Consider the following 18298-nt stretch of genomic DNA (forward strand, 5'->3'; position numbering starts at 1 on the left):
CAGTCTGCTGCCCAGTTTTTAAAGCGGTCAGGGATGTTACATGAAGGACAAACTGACCTCAAACCAGAGGCTGACACACTAAACTAATAAGCACTGTGTACCATGAGACACTAATGGGTTTTATTTCTGACATCCTCATTAACTAAAAGGCCATGAAGATTCAGTGGGCACTGAGTGATTTACTGCAGTTTGTCTCTGGGATGTGCAGGGAGTCAAGAAAACGGTCAAGAAAAACTAGAGACTGACCGACATTGCTTTTCTTAAACTGATATCAGTAGAGGTTCCATTATTCCTTTTTACAGAACTAATATTTAATATTTGTTTTATTTCTACACTGTAAAAAAAATCCATAAAATTAACGGGAAAAAAAACGGCAGCTGTGGTTGCCTGAACTTTACCATAAAAAATGCAGTAGCAATGTTCACATTTTACGGTTTTCACTTAAATTTACAGGTAAATATTGCAATTTACTGTACACTGATAACCACCAACAGCAGGTGTCACCTGATGAACCAAAGTTCATCACAAACAGCTTTTAAATTTTAACATATATAAAAGGTGCACAGTGTCATTCACACAAACACTAAACAACATCATTGAAACTGAATGAAACTGAAATTTCATCACACACATGAAACTGAATCACACACATGAAACTGAAATAATGCAATAAACATTCATTTAACAACATTAGATGTAACATACAACCCTAATATAACCGCAATAATTATCTTTGCTATTATGCTTTTAAATTTATGCATTTATTATATTATTAAATCGATAAGCACACATTTGTGGTGTTTCATTCAAATTAGGGGGAAAAGTATAAATATTCATTATTTAAAAAAAAAAAAAATCATTGCTTCATATTTCATTCAGCAAATAGTGTCCTGGTATTATTTAAGTGTTTTTTCGTTTGCATTTAGTGTCAGTGCAGCATTTGTCATAATAATAAATAAACAAAAAATAAAATTATTATTATAACAGCAATAATTAGCATTGTTGTTGTTTATGCTATTTATGCATATTATTATTTTTAAAAAATAATTATGTTTCATATTTAATTCAGCAAGTGGTGTCTTGGAATTATTTAAGTGTTAGTTTGCATTTTTAAATCAATTTTGTGTAAAATATAATATTCCAACATAAATATTAGATATAATTATCAAAGTCCAATCAAAAAATTAGCAGAGAAAATATGTTAAAATTAGTGGTTGATATTAATTCTTTGATCACACTGGAAACAAAAAGGTCAAGTTGAGCACATTGCCGGATACTGCATTACACGTTTAGTACAGAAATATATATAGTCAATAAGACCAAGAGCAAAACAGCACATGTCCTTCTCAAACATTTGCTTTCCTTCAACATCAAATCAAATCAGTTTCCATATGAAAAGTGTTTCAGTAAAGAACAAAAAGGACAATCCACATTCCTACTCCTGGCTTACTGAACTTAGGAAAATTAATTTCTTACCGCCCACCTTCTAAATGTGGCAGACGGAGGAGAAAACAGGACCACTGATAACCAACTGCCCTGTCCTTTCGCTGCACATCACTTTAATGCATGAAGAACAACAAGATAAGAGTGACTCCACATGTAGGACGAATAAACCAGGAGACAGAACGCCTTGTTGCCAGAGGACATGGACAAAGACATTTCGAAGACGTCCTACAGCACTAAATAAATAGTAGGGCAGGTCAATGTCAAAGATACGAGACGCACAGATACCCACGTGTGGATTAAATTAACGTGGGAGAAGCGTTTCTCTAGCTTTTAGATTTACTGCCTAATATAACTATAAAATCTTTATGTATTGTAGACAAGTACACTGCAACTCAAAAAGCGTCAGTAAGTTCATTATATTAATTATTAAAATAACAAACAGACACTTACTAGCAAGGACATTGGTCAAAAAAGATGTTTATAATCTTACAAAAGATTTCTATTTAAAATAAATCCTGTTTTTAAATACATTATCTATAATAAACTACATTTAAAATATACACAAATAGAAAATACTTAAATTATACAACTTAAATTGTAATAATATTTTACTGTATTTTTATTCAAATTAATGAGGGCTGATGAGCTTAAGTGACTTCTTTCACAAATATAAAAATAAATCTTACTGACATCAAAAGTTTGATGTTGTTTGTATACAGTATACATATACACATCAAACTTTTGAAAGCTATATATTTGTGTCAGGAGGTCAACATTCATTTCATGGACAATACAGATAATCTCCCAGACTGCTTTAGTTGTTATTTGGCCATTTGTATGGTGCTGTCACACCCACAGTGTTGGAAAACTGTTTAGTTTCACTTTCATACCTTCCAGTGGTTGATAATCCCCAGACTTTCTCTGTGCCTGTAGTTTCATTCTGCAGGGTTCTTCGGCTGAAACCCAGACCGACTCTGTCATAGGTGCACACCTGAGAAACAGATCACAGAACAAGTGTCATGAAAATGACAGCACGAGACACCTCAACTGACACTGAAAGAACCAAAAAACTCATTAATAATTCCTTTAGGAAACCTCATCTGCAATATTGCAAAGTTCACAGCGTTGCACAATTTTATTATGAAAATTATTAACTCATCTTAATTATCAATTATCACAAATGTTCGCTACATCGTCTGGCTCTACTGGAGAGTCACTCCAATGCAGGCCATCAACAGGAATCTCCAGCATTTCACAACTAGGTTTGTTCTGACAGGATGTCACAGACATGCTTCACTGCCTTGGCTTACTAGAGTAATACAGCAGCACATGCTCTCAAAGCTGAATTCTTGTAACTTCACTGGAGAAGGAGAAAAATCAATAACGCTTTTATGACCTAAAGTAATGACTCACGTCAGTGAAATCTGTTGTGCTGCTTTGTTTATTTAATGCTGTACATGACTCCAGTGAAAGGCTTTCTCTTATCATCCCCTTAATGGAAGAGTTTTCATTAGTTCATTTTAAACAGCACAAACCTCATTTAATCATGTTACGTAAGTGGTTTTTGTTTTAGAATCACATGCATAAAACATCCCTACTGCCTGGTAGGTAACACTGAAATAGGAGTCATTTTGCAAATTTAGGTTTGCTGACATGCCACAGAGTCACGAGCTTATGAATTACACAAAATGTGATGAGAATAAGACTATGCAACAATAAAGTCACAGTCAATTATACTGTCCTCGCTGACTGCAAGAAAACCTAATGTACAGTACAGCACAACATGCCATTCGGTTCAGTTAGTGAATCAGTCAAATTGATTGGCAAATCATACAGACAAGTCAATGAGTACACATTATGCAAGAAATCTCTGTGCAAACATTTTCACCAACAAATCATGATTCAATTTACTAAAATTTATTCTAACTTCACAAAAAATTGTACCAACACAGATGCAAAAAAAACGCATACGCTGGGTGGCCTTACAATCCAGCTAAGATTACATTTGTACGCTGATATTTCATCATATACAGTGATCTTTTGGTATACCTTTGTGCCCCAGAAAATTGTAACTAATAAATCTTTAGCTGATGATGGAGATTAAAGGAGAAGTCCACTTCCAGAACAACAATTCACAAATAATTTACTCACCCCCTTGTCATCCAAAAGGTTCATGTCTTTCTGTCTTCAGTCGTGAAGAAATTATGGTTTTTAAAGAAAGCATTTCAGAATTTTTCTCCATATAATGGACTTCATTGGTGCCCCAAATTCGAACTTCCAAATTGTAGTTTAAATGCAGCTTCAAAGGGCTCTAAATGATCCCAGCCGAGGAAGAAGGGTCATATCTAGCGAAACGATCTGTCATGTTTTTTTGGAAAATAAAAAATTGTATACTTTTTAAGCACAAAAGCTCATGTAGCACAGGTTCTGAGATGCGCGTTCACGTACTATTGAATCACGTCGAAAGGTGATGCGAAACATAGGCGGAACCACAGACCCAGTGTTTACAAAGCAAATGCACAAAGACTAAGAAAAGTAAGTCAAACGCTACAAACAAAAAGGTACAATGATGTCAGACGATTCTGAAGTTGTAGGAGAAAATAACATGGACTTTTTCGACATACTCTACCTTTTTGAGCCAGAGCACACAAACAATGAACTTGTGGTGATGGGAAGTTCGGATTATTTTACCGACCCTGACCTTTGAGTCTCGTTCAGCAAAATGAACGAATCTTTTTTCGAGTAATTTCGTTCATTTTAGCAAAATCAGCATCACATGACAGCCCCATAAGATGAATGAATGACTCGAAAAACCCGAAGACTCGAAACAGGTGAACTAATTCCAGTACAGAACCTAAAAGGGTGTTGCGCATGCGCGACTGAACGAATCACTCCCCGAGACAACTCGTTCTTCCCGAGTCACATTAAAATGAACAAATCGCTCAAGAGCGATCTGTGGACGCGCATCCCAGAGCCCGTGCTACACAAGCTTTTGTGCTTAAAAAGTACAACATTTTTTAGTTTTCGAAAACAGTGACCGATCGTTTCGCTAGATAAGACCCTTCTTCCTCGAGTGGGATCGTTTAGAGTCCTTTGAAGCTGCATTTAAACTACATTTTGGAAGTTCAAATTCAGGGCACCAATGAAATCCATTATATGCAGAAAAATCCTGTGGGAAGTGGACTTCTCCTTTAATGTGTACTGACCTCAAAATCCTTTTCCTTGACAATATTTCAGCAATTATGCAATTTGTTTTCTTTCACTTGTTTAGAATCAGGTCTCTTTTGATCGAATTGATCAAAAAGGTTTGCAAGAATGTCTGAATTTGTTTGCGATTCAGTTTGATTCATTTGGATCATTCACTCATATGCAGTGTTTTTTAAAATAATAAATGGATGAGCTGGATAATTTGGCTACATTTTTAGGCTGTATTTACCTACAGTCCACTGTAGGAAACAAAACTTGCAAATGTCTCTATCATTTGTCAGCGACGAAGTAGCTCTTTTGTTTGAGGATTGAGTTAACCCTTTAACCATCAACCCCACTTTTGAACACAGATGTGAAAGTACACTGTCCAAACTTAAATTGTTACAATTTATGAACAAATACATTTTCTAAATGATTTTGAAATTCCATTTCCATAGTAATGCAATGTCAAATTTTATAATGGGTTTCAACAGATGAATTTTGAGGTTCTAAACTTTTAAGGACAAAAAAGGACTTTTGGTAACAAAGGTCAGAATTCCTGTTATGATGTAGATTTTTGAGGTGCACTCTTGTCATAAATTAATCTATTACTGTTCCTTCCTTCACGTAACAAAAAACAGTGGTAAAATATCTATTTAGGAGTCTTAAGCGTTTTTAACGATATATATAGTTTGTCATGATTAGGTTAGGAATTAATTGTAATATAGTGAAGTAAACTCAGGCATCCTTCTTAGGGGATGGGTGATAAGAAAGGTTAAATAACAACAACGTTGCAAAGTTGCAACATGCTCAATGAAACGTTCAATTCAGCTATAGCAGCTCTACAAAAAGCAATAGAGTTGTTATCGGGCGCAATTAAATTCAATGTTGATTTCATTCATTTCAGTGGCATTATTCATTTCAATTCAGTTTAAATTTTGTACTCATCTGATAATGGCAGTGCCGTTAAATCAATAATATTATTGAATATTAATTGTCATTTAAACCCCATGAGTTAAGAACTGTTACAAAGTTATATGTACTTTTTGAAAGAAAGGATAAACAGAAAATTGCTAAATAACTGCTCATTTGACAACGTGTACTGCATGTAAAGAAACACATTCATACAGTCCAGATTCCAAACATCCAGTAGACGTGTTGGCAGTTTGTCTGAACTAACCTTTGTTGATAATGAGAGACTTTCCTGAACATAGTACCAAACATCTGAAGACATCCCTGCTGGAGCATCGAGAACAACTGAAACAAAAATACATAATTTTCACTGTGCACACCCACAAGATACAAATAAGACTATCTTTTTTGTCCTATTTATTTAACATACCAACAGGTCGTCCGTGTCCTTTGCACAACAGATGGATCATTTGGCCGAGGCCGATATCAATCATCTGAGCACCTGCGTATAGAAAGAAAGGAGCTGAAAGTTACCAAACTGCACATGATCCTAAAACCTTCCTGAAGAGATGATGAGCCCTCACCTGTGGCTGACAGCACCTGTCCCTCTCTCTGCAGGGAGGCATAGTTCAGAAAAGCTGGAGTGAAGATGATGAAGAGGAGAACCTTCACCCAGAAAGACACAACAGTCCAGCAACTCCTCTGAGAGACATTCACACCGGAGTCCTCTGTAGTCTGCGGTGGGAGAGTTGAAATGACATGTCAAGAAGCGACATGGTATACTCCAACTATTTTCAAATATTGTATCATTTCCATTATACATACAGTTTTTATGCTAATAAACCAATATATCGACCATTTTGATAGTATTTGCATCATCCGATAATCCGTTGTAAAATCTAACAACAGCATGCAGCCACAGTTTCAATTATAACCTTTTAATTTATTCCTGAATTGTATTGTTTATGTCTTTAATCAATCATTTAAAATGTATATAAGGTAAAATAAACTATAACAGTCATACAGGTGAGGATATTTACAAAAAAGGAACAATGAAAAGTAATGCAAACAGTAATACCATGACTCTGATTCCTACACCGATTCTTCCCTTACGAAAATTAACCATGATTTTATTATAGTAAAAGTGTAGTAACCGTTGTTTTTTTGGCGCATTGATTACCATTTGTATAGCCATAGTTTTACTACAAATACTATGGTTAAACTATGGTTAGTGTAGCAAGACCATGGTTAATTTGTGGTTACCATGGTTTAACTATAGTAACCATGATTTTTGGGTTTTATTTGTATTAAAACCATGGTTAATTTTCGTAAGGGATATTCACATGGCACTTCAAAATATACCATGGTAATACTACAGTCCAGAAGTATGGAATTACCATGGTACCTACAGCTTTGTTAATAAAAACACACATTCAGTCAATGAGTTGCAGAGCTCACTATGTTTCATCACCTTCTTTCTATCAGGTTTGACGCTGTCCGCATCTTCTCGTCCGTTTGTCCTTCTGCGCAACATCTTCAGACAGTATTAAGTGCACTTCACCCACTTAACAGATAATACATGATATTACATTTGTATGAATGAGTGTCAAATACAGCATGGAGACACTTCCGCTTTGACGGGGACCCGTGAGGAACCAAACGCGTTTCGTTAAAGCTGCGATCTGCGGTGTGAACGCGTTTAAGTGAATAGGTATGCTATGCTAAATTACTATAAAATGTTTGTATCATATTATTATACACTATGCCTTTAACAGGAAACAACAAAGTTTCATAAGAAAATTATTTATACACTAACAATATTTATAGTACACAATGATTTTGTAGATAAGTAAACAAGCTAGAGCAGAAGACGTACAGAATTACGCAATTTTTTAACACGCTTTCCAAAATTTGATGAAATTATGAATTATAAATGAATGTCTACACATAAAAGAAAGAAAGTAGCAAATATAAAATTTGAAGGCATGGTTAACAGCTTTCAATTCAGTTTTAATGTGACCTTCATTACAAGTGGATGCCTCATAGAATACTTTATAAGAACTGCAAGGTTTTTGAGCTGAAATGAATCCAAACGCTCTGCATGCACCACTTTAGTACTAAAAGTCTTGCAAAGAAACATATGTCCTTTAGGAGGCGCTGTGTGTCATTATCTGACAGTCAATTGATGCATTTACACATCTTACCATCTGACCGTGGACCACAAAAGCGGTCATAAGGGTCAGTTTGAAATTGAAAGACAGTTGAATAAATAAGCTTTCCACTGATGCATGGTTTTTAGAATAGGACAGTGTTTGGCCAATATACAACTATTTGAAAATCTGTAATCCGAGGGTGCAAAAATATGCCATGCATATTACCAATCAAAAAATAAGTCTTGATGTATTTACAGTAGGAAATTTACTAAATATCTTCATGGAACATGATCTTTACTTAATATCTTAATGATTTTTGGTATCCTTATGTTTCAATATTCTAATGATTCACAAGTACTTAAAAATCTGGAATTTGAGGGTGCAAAAAAATCAAAATATTGAGAAAATTGTCTTTAAAGTTGTCCAAATGAAGTTCTTAGCAATGCATATTACTAATCAAAAATTAGGTTTTGATATATTTATGGTAGGAAATTTACAAAATATCTTAATGGAACATGATCTTTACTTAATGCCCTAATATTTTTTATATCCTAATGATTCACAACTACTTGAAAATCTGGAATCTGAGGGTGCCACAACTCAAAATATTGAGAAAATCGCCTTTAAAGTTGTCCAAATGAAGTTCTTAGCAATGCATATTACTAATCAAAAAATACGTTTTGATATATTTATGGTAGGAAATTTACAAAACATCTTAATTAAAACATGATCTTTACCTAATATCGTAATGATTTTTGGCATAAAAGAAAATTCGATCATTTTGACCCATACAATGTATTTTTGGCTATTGCTACAAATATACCCACGCTACTTAAGACTGGTTTTGTGGTCCAGGGTCACATTTTATGTTACACTAGCAGGACATACAGGACCAGTGGAGATGTTAAGGCACTAAAAGATAATATTTATTGTGACAGCAGAAATAAAGGTCACTATAAAGGTCAGTTCCAGCACTGCAAGGTTATTCATGAGTGTGAGTGAATTCAACACATGCACGCCACAGGATACTGACCCATTCTCGGTCCTGTATATAGGTCCAGTTCAGAGTTTAATTATGTATACAGTGCTGGTAGTCATTCTAAGGGCAATGCTTCTGTCGCAGATGTATGTAAATTATGATTTTATGCATCCTTGCATTTACCACAAGTTTACGTCAGAGTCCGGCATCCATATTGAACAGACTCTGAAGTTCAGCCTGTGAGCAACCTCAGTTTGTTTGCTTTTTAGATGAGGCAGCCCATGCTAAACTGAACAAATGTACATGTTCGAGACTCTTCTCTGTAGGAACCCTGAGGAAAATAAAACAAGACAACGTCAAGTGACAGGAAATGAAAGACTTCACGCTGTGCCTCAGACAGCAGGTGTACTGTCATGTGATCGCAAGCATGGCTCTCTGGCTGTCATTCACAGCAATCACTGAACGATACCACCAATAAACACTGCAGAAGGACAATTTCTCAAAGTGTCAATCATCACGATCTGTTCAAACATGTCTCTGGCGCAGCCAAACCGACTTTGATGCCAGAAGTGTCATGCCTGTTCAAACTGAGAAAGCACATTTGATTTTAAAGGAACAGTTCCCCAAAAAATGAAAATTTGCTGAAAAATGCTATCCGAGATGAAGAACAGTTTATCAGAACAGATCTGGAGAAATTAGAGAAACCAATGGATCCTCTGCAGTGAATGGGTGCCATCAGAATGAGAGTCCAAACAGCTGGTGTAAGTACTTACAGTAAACCTATGTGAACCTCTTTTTAACTTCAAACCATTATGGCTGAAAATATGAATTCTCTATCAACAGTATTGATTTCTCTAGTGAAAAAGTCATTTTGTCTATATCAGGAGAGAAATATGCACAGATTAAGCACCATTTACAAGTGAAAACACACTAAAAACACTTCAAATTCATTGGAGGGAGCACTATTATGGATTTTAAACTGGTATTTTGGCCATAAACAATGGTTAATTGATGACTGGAGTGATTACTTGTGGATTATTGTGATGTTTTTATCAGCTGTTTGGACTCTCATTTTGACGGCACCCATTTACTACAGAGGATCTATTGGTGAGCAAGTGATAAAATGCTACATTTTCTCCACTTCTGCTTATAATTATTTATAATTATAACAAATTTTGTAAAATTCAGAAAAGATGTTTATGACATATTTACGAAATATGCATCTAATTAGTATGTGTGTAAAATTTGTGTGTATTTTTATCCAGATTTACATGTACATTTATTCATTTGGCAGACACTTTCGGCAATTCAAGTAAAACATTTTTATCAAGATTTGTGTTACTTGGGAATCAAACCCCTGACCTTGACATTATAGGCCTCTGCTCTAAGGAAACCATTATTCTTTTATCTGCAGGATGCTTTCAGAACCAACCGAAGCTGTGAAGAAACTCACAGTAAATGGATAAAGGAGGTCCGAGATTGCATCCCTGCATTAGATTCATTGCAGTAATTAAATGAAAGTAGGCAGATATGGATGATAAATGGCAGTTATTGATGGGACTGTCAGGTAGCGTGGGTGTCAGATATTTTTAAACAGCGATGTTAAGGCCTGGCAGAGGCTTGCGTTTCCAGAGGCTGCCGTTGAGCTCAACCTCCTGCAGCTGTTTCTGTCTGGCCTAATTAAACTCTGGGACGACTGATCTCATTAAATTCAAACCATACAGAAGACAAAATAGAATCTGACCATTAATATCCAGAGGCTTGAGTCATTATGTAATCAGCTGGAAAATGGTATTGTTTGTATTGTGGAAGTATAAAGTTTTGTGAGAAACTAATTAATGTAGCATTTGCCATGTTGTCGGCGCAGCCAGATGTATATACATACATAATGTAATTATTTTACCAGCATAAAATCTGGACGTGAATGGAATATATAATTAATGTATTATTTTCCACAAAATTGTACTCTATTTATATGTCTTGTGCATCTACAAAATATGGCATTTATTTTAGCATCATTAATAAAGTTCCTGTTAATATTTTAAATTGCTTTTTATATATTTTCCATTTTCATTTTAGTTCATTAAGGTTTTAGTAATTTTTCATCTTTTTAATTTGTCTTTTTTTTTTTGTTATGTTAACTAAACCCATATTTTTAGGTTTAGTTTAGTTTATTTCTTATCTTAAAATATTATTATATATAAATACATTTATTTAATATTTTATTAATATATGTATTTATTTCATTTAATTAATAAATTATTACTGTCAAATTATTACATATCTTAAAATATGTCAGTGTCATTGTTATGTCTCAAGATGCACACCTCTACAGTAACGCAAAATGTAAGGCATTTTTATAAAAGCTGCTTAAATATCTTATTTAACTAAGGCCTAGTCCTAGTTAGTTAAACAAAAATGAGAAATACCTTGGTGACTATCTGAAATTAAGTAAGTTTAGGTTTTTATATTTTATTTTGGTTAATGTTTATTTCAATTAATGAAAAGTTTTTTTCATGGTTAGTTTTTTAGTTGATAATTAATGGTTAGATTTAATGATAATAATAACCCTGACAGGAGAATGTTTATGAATCATGATACTTTACATAATTGCATTTTCTTTTTTTTTAAGGAAAGATGTTTTACAGAAAATTGCTTGCACCTGGGATTTGTTAATATATTAATTTAATAGCAGTGAATCAATTAAAATCACATCATGTGTGTCTGCAATAGAGTGTTTTCACAACACATCATCAATCAACCATATTGGCAGCACTGAATGTAAACGGTGCCACTGAATCGAATGAAACTTATTTTGATAATTATTACTGCTGAAAATGGCCAATTGTTGTCATGTTTTGGGCTGTACTAATCCGTCGAACCAGGAAAAATATTTGGGGTACTATAGACTGCCAAAAGTTATAAAAAAAAGAGAGAAGAGTGCAAAAACTGTCTGAGGAACGAAAGGTGATTGTGGTTGGCCAAACTGAACCAGGATTTCCAGGGCAAGAATCTTGACAACATTCATGTTTGTTCTTATCATTTCCAGTCAGGTAGGTGAAATATTAGGCTAATATCTTAATTACTACCTTTTACTAATCTTTACCACCTATTAACTTTAGTCTGTCAAAATATTGCACTCTTTTCTGCTTATTAAGTCCTTCTCTATATGATTTAGCAGCTTCCACACAATTTTTCAATGTTATAAACAGCATAAATTAGCAGAACAATGTATTCAGTAGTACATTAACCGTGCAATCCATACTGTTGTTTACATCCAAGTATCGCCAATATGGCTGCGTATCCAGGTAACTGACCAAATCATGACGTAAGTGCAAATCCTCTTTTAAGGAAGATGTTGTTTATGAACATAGTTTCAAAATCTCAGTGAGTTATCATCATTGAGTTCAAATAATTACCCAAGAAAGTAGGAACATGTAGGAGGTAAGCAATGAACCAGGAGACATTTTTCATGCATCTTTCTAAAGGAATTTTTTACACAACCATTAAAAGTTTTGTCATTCGGAGTCTAAGTAGGCTAATCTTTCAGTGAGCTACTGCTTCCTAATTAGATTTTATCTTAAGATATTAGCAAAAACTCCGCTGGATAATAAATTTCTCTGTACCTCAAAGAGTTCACAAACACTAAATAGTGTGTGACGCAGAATAAAACAAAGAGAAGCAGCTGTCAGACAACCTGTCAATCATTCCTGCCAACAAGTGATATCCGGTCTCCTCTGTCTACAGAAATCTTACCGGCTCTCTGAGGAAGACGATGCATTTTTAATGAACCATTTAAAGGGCATAAACTCTGCCAGACTACACACACACCCTCACCATGTGGGCATGAAGAGTCAGACTGCATACTAACACAGCACTAATATTTCAATAGTCTATTTGCTATACCCATAAATAAAAGATCTTAGAGCAAGTAGGTTCATGGATCGTGCTGAGTTAAATTTGCATTAGCATGAGGTTGCAAATATATATTTTTTTTTTTTTACAATCCAAATACTGATTTCATCGTTCGTTCATCCGCGTCTTCCTACTGCTGCCTCTCTGTGTGAAAATGAATCGATGGAATTGATTCCTTCAGGCGGTTCAAATAGATTCACCTATGGGACTTGTTATTTATTTTAGTGAATCGGTTCTGTTCGACGGTTCAAGAAGCAATTTACCTGATTTATTTTAGTGAATCAGTTCGTTCTTACCGGTTCAAAAAGTGATTCACTTTTTTGTAAAACGGTTCCTTAGGACAGTTCAAAAATACCTGTGAGGTATTTTGAAATTTTTTTCTTCATTACTATGTTTTTATCTCAGTTATATAAATTTGATTGTTTTTAGTTTATAGACTAGCTGTGTTATTATTAATTTACTTTGGGCGAGACTTCCGGTGGGAAATAACGAGAGGATTAACGTGCAGTAAATGGTAAAACTGTTTGCATTACAGTGTGTTCATAATTAAGATTATATATTAAAATAATATGTTAAGACACACCAGCTTGCAATATCAAGCAGCAAAAGCGCATTTCTTACAGCTAAAAATAGCTAGATGAGACCAGAAGTCAGACCCATAAAATTTACAAATGACTGCATCCACTCTTATGGAAAAAATAAACTGGATAGGCTATGGATACGCTAACTGTAATATTATATCTTCGTTGTGCCAGCTAAAAACTCCTCTGATTGAGAAAATAAACCATTTCATAGTGACTACTGTACATTTGAAATATATTCAGATTTGTGTATGCTGTTCTGAAGTGAAGATGGGAAAATAACATACAGTAGATCTCCTGATGCCAAGTTACACACTGGGGCTCTTGGATGTCCTTGACTGCTGGTGTTCATGTGTGTCATTGTTGTTGGGTTGCCTGAGCGGGGATCAAAAACCGTCACACTACAGATTGTGGATCAGACTCTGAGAAATAGGTCGGAGCGCCAAATCCCACATGCTTTCATCGGCAGGCAGGACTGATCCCTGGCTTCAGATACAGCATTCAATGAATGTGATTGCTTTTCCCTACTGATTAAATAGAGATATGGTGTAATAATACATAACCTTTTCACCTCACCGTTTGGTTATGTGTTGCTGAAGCAGAGCACCAAATGTTGAGATACTGCTAGAGAGAAAATGTGTTTTTTCATTGCAATTTACCATGCAGTTCTGCATTTATATTATCATTCTCATTCAGTTTTGTGGAGTGGAGTTTGTTAAAACATATTTATTAGGGCTGTCAGTCAAGTAAAATTTTTAATCTAATTAATTACATGATGTTTCGATTAATTAATCTAATTAATCACAAAATAAATTGGACTGTGAAAATACACACAAAAGATTATTTAAAGCTATTTTTGTGTCAACTGAAAACGTTTTAAGTAGACATCATAAATTAGATTTTAATTTAATTTAACATAAAATTTATTACACATAAACATTTAGGTTGCAACGGCCTAATGTAAACTATTGAACATAAAAGAAAATAATTTGAGAAATACCTCAGTATATTTTATTCATACAAAAGTTCCACAAAAGAAAGGTTTGAAACGACATGAGGGTGAGTAAATTTGAACAGAATTAAAAAATTTTGGGTAAACTATCCCTTTAATGTTTTTATTTTATTATTATTGTTTTTTTTTTGTTGTTGTTGTTTGTTTTTTTAAATGGAATTATACTCTAAATAAACCAGCAGGTGTCTTTATGAGTAATTCCATTCAATTCATTCAAATGGCTGATTTATTAAGGAATGAAGTAAATGGCTCTCTTTATGAATGGGCCTTTGAATCATTGGTTCACACGATTCGTTCAAAACGCAGATTCATTTAGAAACTAAACACTGCTGTGTTGCTCTAAGACGCACAAAAATTCTGCTGTGGCTTCAAAGGTAATATGTTTTCTGCAAAACTGAGCAAAAACATATAGTATTGTGTTTAAAATAATATCAACTCCCTATGCACCAATATCTTGAATTTCAGTACATAACCTCAATTGCTCATATCTCCCCCACCTGTTGTTGCTCTGCATCAGGGGTCACCACACTTGATCCTGGAGGGCTGGTGTCCTGCAGAGTTTAGCTCCAGCTTGCCTCAAAACACCTGCCTTGAAGTTTCATACCAATTAAGACCTTGATTAGCTGGTTCAGGTGTGTTTGATTAAGGTTGGAACTAAACTCTGTAGGACACCAACCCTCCAAGACCGAGTGTGGGGATCCCTGCTCTGCATCATATTTGCCACAGCAGAATTGTTGCACGTCTCAGGCTATGTCTACATTAATCCGGATACATTTTAAAACAGAGTTTTTAAAACGCTCTCCGTCCACACTAGCATTTTCAAGCGTTTTCCAAACGTTTCTCATCCACACTGAAACGTAGGAAAACGTTAAATTTGCCTTATTGCGCATGCGTAAAACCTAAAAAAAAAGGATGATACAGACGTAACAGACATAGTAAGTTTTTACACAACTCTTCTGGCAGGATCATTTTATTTACAGAAATATCTCATCATTCACTGACGCGTCCATGTCGCGCTCACTTATGTTTGATCAAAAAAGCAACTGCCCTCATGTTTACAGCAACTGTGAGTACATTTTCTGGTGTCTTATTAAGACTGTAATATGAAGAGCGTACAACGTAAATATCTTTAAGCAGCAGTGTAAAAGTGAATAGCACATAAGAAGCATAATTACCGGTATAAACATAGATGTCTATTGGTACAATATGCGTCACATGACTAAACATGTGTCATCGTTTTCAAAAGCCTCCGTTTTCACAATCCACACTAATGCAAAAAGGGTGTATTCAAATTTATCCACTTCAAAAAGCTCGGTTTTCCTTGACAAAAACTTGTCAGTGTGGATGGAAGGCCAAAACGGAGAGAAAAAGATGCAATGATTCTAAAAGCCCATTCATAAAGAGATCCATTTACTTCATTCAGAATCAGAATGAGCTTTATTGCTATGTATGTTTACACATACTAGGAATTTGTTGTAGTGACAGAAGCTCCACAGTGCAACAGAACGGCAGTGACAGGACCCGACACGATAAAAGACATAGTAATACAAGACAGATTATACAAGACAGACAATGTGCAAAATAGCAATAACTTTACAATATACAATTTACTATGTACATAAGGTACAAATTTGAAGTATAAATAAGTATGTGTGTTAAATACATAACTGGATAAGTGAATGTATAAAAGTGTTGTGTGTTCCACATTTATTGTGAAGTGTTCATGAGATGGATTGCTTGAGGGAAGAAACTGTTCCTGTGCCTGGCTGTTCTGGTGCTCAGTGCTCTGTAGCGTTGACCAGATGGCAACAGTTCAAAGAGGGGGTGTGCTGGATGTGAGGGGTCCAGAGTGATTTTGCCAGCCTTTTTGCTCACTCTGGATAAGTACAGTTCTTGGAAAGTAGGAAGGGTTGTACCAATAATTCGCTCAGCAGTCCGGACTGTCCGATGCAGTCTTCTGATGCAGTCTACCAAATCAGTTAGATTTGGTAGCTGAGCTGAACCAGACAGTTACTGAGGTGCAGAGGATGGATTCGATGATGGCAGTGTAAGCAGGTTGAACTTCTTCAGTTGGCAAAAGAAGAACAGCCTCTGATGGGCCTTTTTGACAACTGTGTCAGTGTGAATGTCCCACTTGATTCCTGAATGAATCAGCCGTTTGAACAAACAACTCCATGCAACAGTCAACTATATGAAATATAAGATGACGTACAGGGGTCAGCGTCAGGGTCAGCGTGTTAACTGTGTAAAAATATTTTATTCACATTATTTTTCATAACTAATTAATTAACGCGTTAAACTGACAGCCCTAATATTTACACATCTGAGAGAATGTACACTGCCAAATGTTTTAATGTTATCTTAATTATTTCGAACATTTAACCAGTATTGTATGTGGTGCTTATGCTTAAAGTTGTTATCCACAAATCATTTTCTGTGAAGATGCTTGTTTCATTCATGCAGTCATTGACCTTTTGACTTCTGACCGTACAATAGAACAGCTCCTCTTAAAACTTCAGCATCTCCTTGACATCTTCCTTGACATTTCCACTGTGTCTTCAGCCATCAGCCACTTTTCTGTGATGTTTCTTCCCTACTGTTCCCAGAGAAAATCCCAGTGGGAAGCACTGTTGTGATGAACAGAGTTTGAACAGCGGTACACTGCTCTCAACAAACTCGCATGAAAAAGTACAGAAAACTATTCAAGCGAGCATGACCTTATTTTCCACTATCCCTTGACTCCGTTTTTCCCAAAAATGTCTTAAACTTTGCACAGTTCAACATTTCATATATCCTGCAAAAAATATGCCTTAATTCATTTCTAGGCCTGGAGAAAGACATGCTGAAGAAGAGAAAGATTTATTCTCAGTAACAGCCTAATCTGAAGGCATAACTCTGAATTTCAGCACACGTTTTTCCAGCAGCCGTGTGAGATGTAGCTGTAATTGAGATAACATAAGCGCTCATGAAAACCCATTTCCCATTTGCGGTATCTGTTCATCAGATATGCTGGGTTCACAGGAAAACGTATCACGGTGTGGGAGTCTTATCACTGACGGGCATCGTTGGCCTCTGCTGGCCGCTCAAAGCAAACGGCAGGTGTTCATATCTCCCCCACCTGATTTCCTGCCAATATTAATTCTACCCTCAACATGTCCATCCAACGGCTCGGGGGCTTTTCTGCTCAATATGGACTCTGCCGCCTCAAATATTCTGTTTGAATGTAATGAAAAACTTCAAAGCTCTTCATCATTTTCCTTTTAAATCGTTTATCAGATGTGATTTGAATCGTTCACTGCTTGCATTTCACAAATGCTGCATGAGATTTAAAAGGTGCAGAATTCATCCATGCAAGATCTGGCTGATTTATTGTTGCTTAAAGTGATGCATAATCTGTCCTCCAAAGAAATGAATTGTCAAGTACAAAACACACAATCAAAATGTGATTTTTTTTTTTTTTTTTTTTACAGAATACAGTATATAACACTTTCTAAATACAGTAGTGTGCAGTATTTAAAAAATTAATTATTCATTCATTTCAATCACCGAAACATGATTTTGTTATTTTGAATGTAAAAATATATTTCATTTATTGTAGTAATTTAAAAAAATATATATTCATTAATTTCAATTGCTAAAACATGATTTTTATTTTTTGTATTTTAAAATCGTAGAATAATGTCAAAAATAGAATTTCATTTATTGTACAAAAAATTATTTTTACAGGTTTTCATTATTTTTAATTGGCAAAAACATGATTTAAAAAAAAAATTTTGAATGTATTTTTTTATTTTAAAATCATAGAATAATGTTAAAAATAGTATTTATTTTGTTGTAGTAACTGTAGTTAAAAAAGTATTTGTACAATTATTCATTAATTTTAATTGCCAAAAACATGATTATTTTCTTTTTAATGTATTTTTATTTAAAAAGAATATTTTAAATATTTTAAATAGAGTATTGTCACAAAAATAGTATTTCATTTATTGTAGTAAAAAATTATTTTGACAATTATCCATTAATTTTAATTGCCAAAAACATTTTTTTTTTTTTGAATGTGTAATATTTCTTATTTTAAATTGATAGAATCATGTCCAAAAATAGTATTTCATGT

The 18298-nt window shown here is 34.6% G+C and overlaps 1 protein-coding gene across 1 annotated transcript in view; it reads right to left on the reverse strand.

The window, feature by feature from the left end:
• The window catches only part of si:dkey-122a22.2 (uncharacterized), a 30243-nt gene extending 23040 nt beyond the window's left edge, over nt 1–7203 (reverse strand). The window contains exons 1-5 of the mRNA XM_051132048.1: nt 7016–7203; nt 6129–6279; nt 5975–6046; nt 5813–5889; nt 2337–2437 (exon numbers count right to left, since the gene is read on the reverse strand). Of these exons, the coding sequence (XP_050988005.1) occupies nt 2337–2437; nt 5813–5889; nt 5975–6046; nt 6129–6279; nt 7016–7078 (464 nt within the window). The 5' untranslated portion in view covers nt 7079–7203. The remainder of the gene's footprint in view (nt 1–2336; nt 2438–5812; nt 5890–5974; nt 6047–6128; nt 6280–7015) is intronic.
• Nucleotides 7204–18298: the final 11095 nt, after the last annotated feature.

This window comes from Labeo rohita, chromosome 16 (genome assembly GCF_022985175.1).
Source record: "Labeo rohita strain BAU-BD-2019 chromosome 16, IGBB_LRoh.1.0, whole genome shotgun sequence".
NCBI lineage: Eukaryota > Metazoa > Chordata > Actinopteri > Cypriniformes > Cyprinidae > Labeo > Labeo rohita.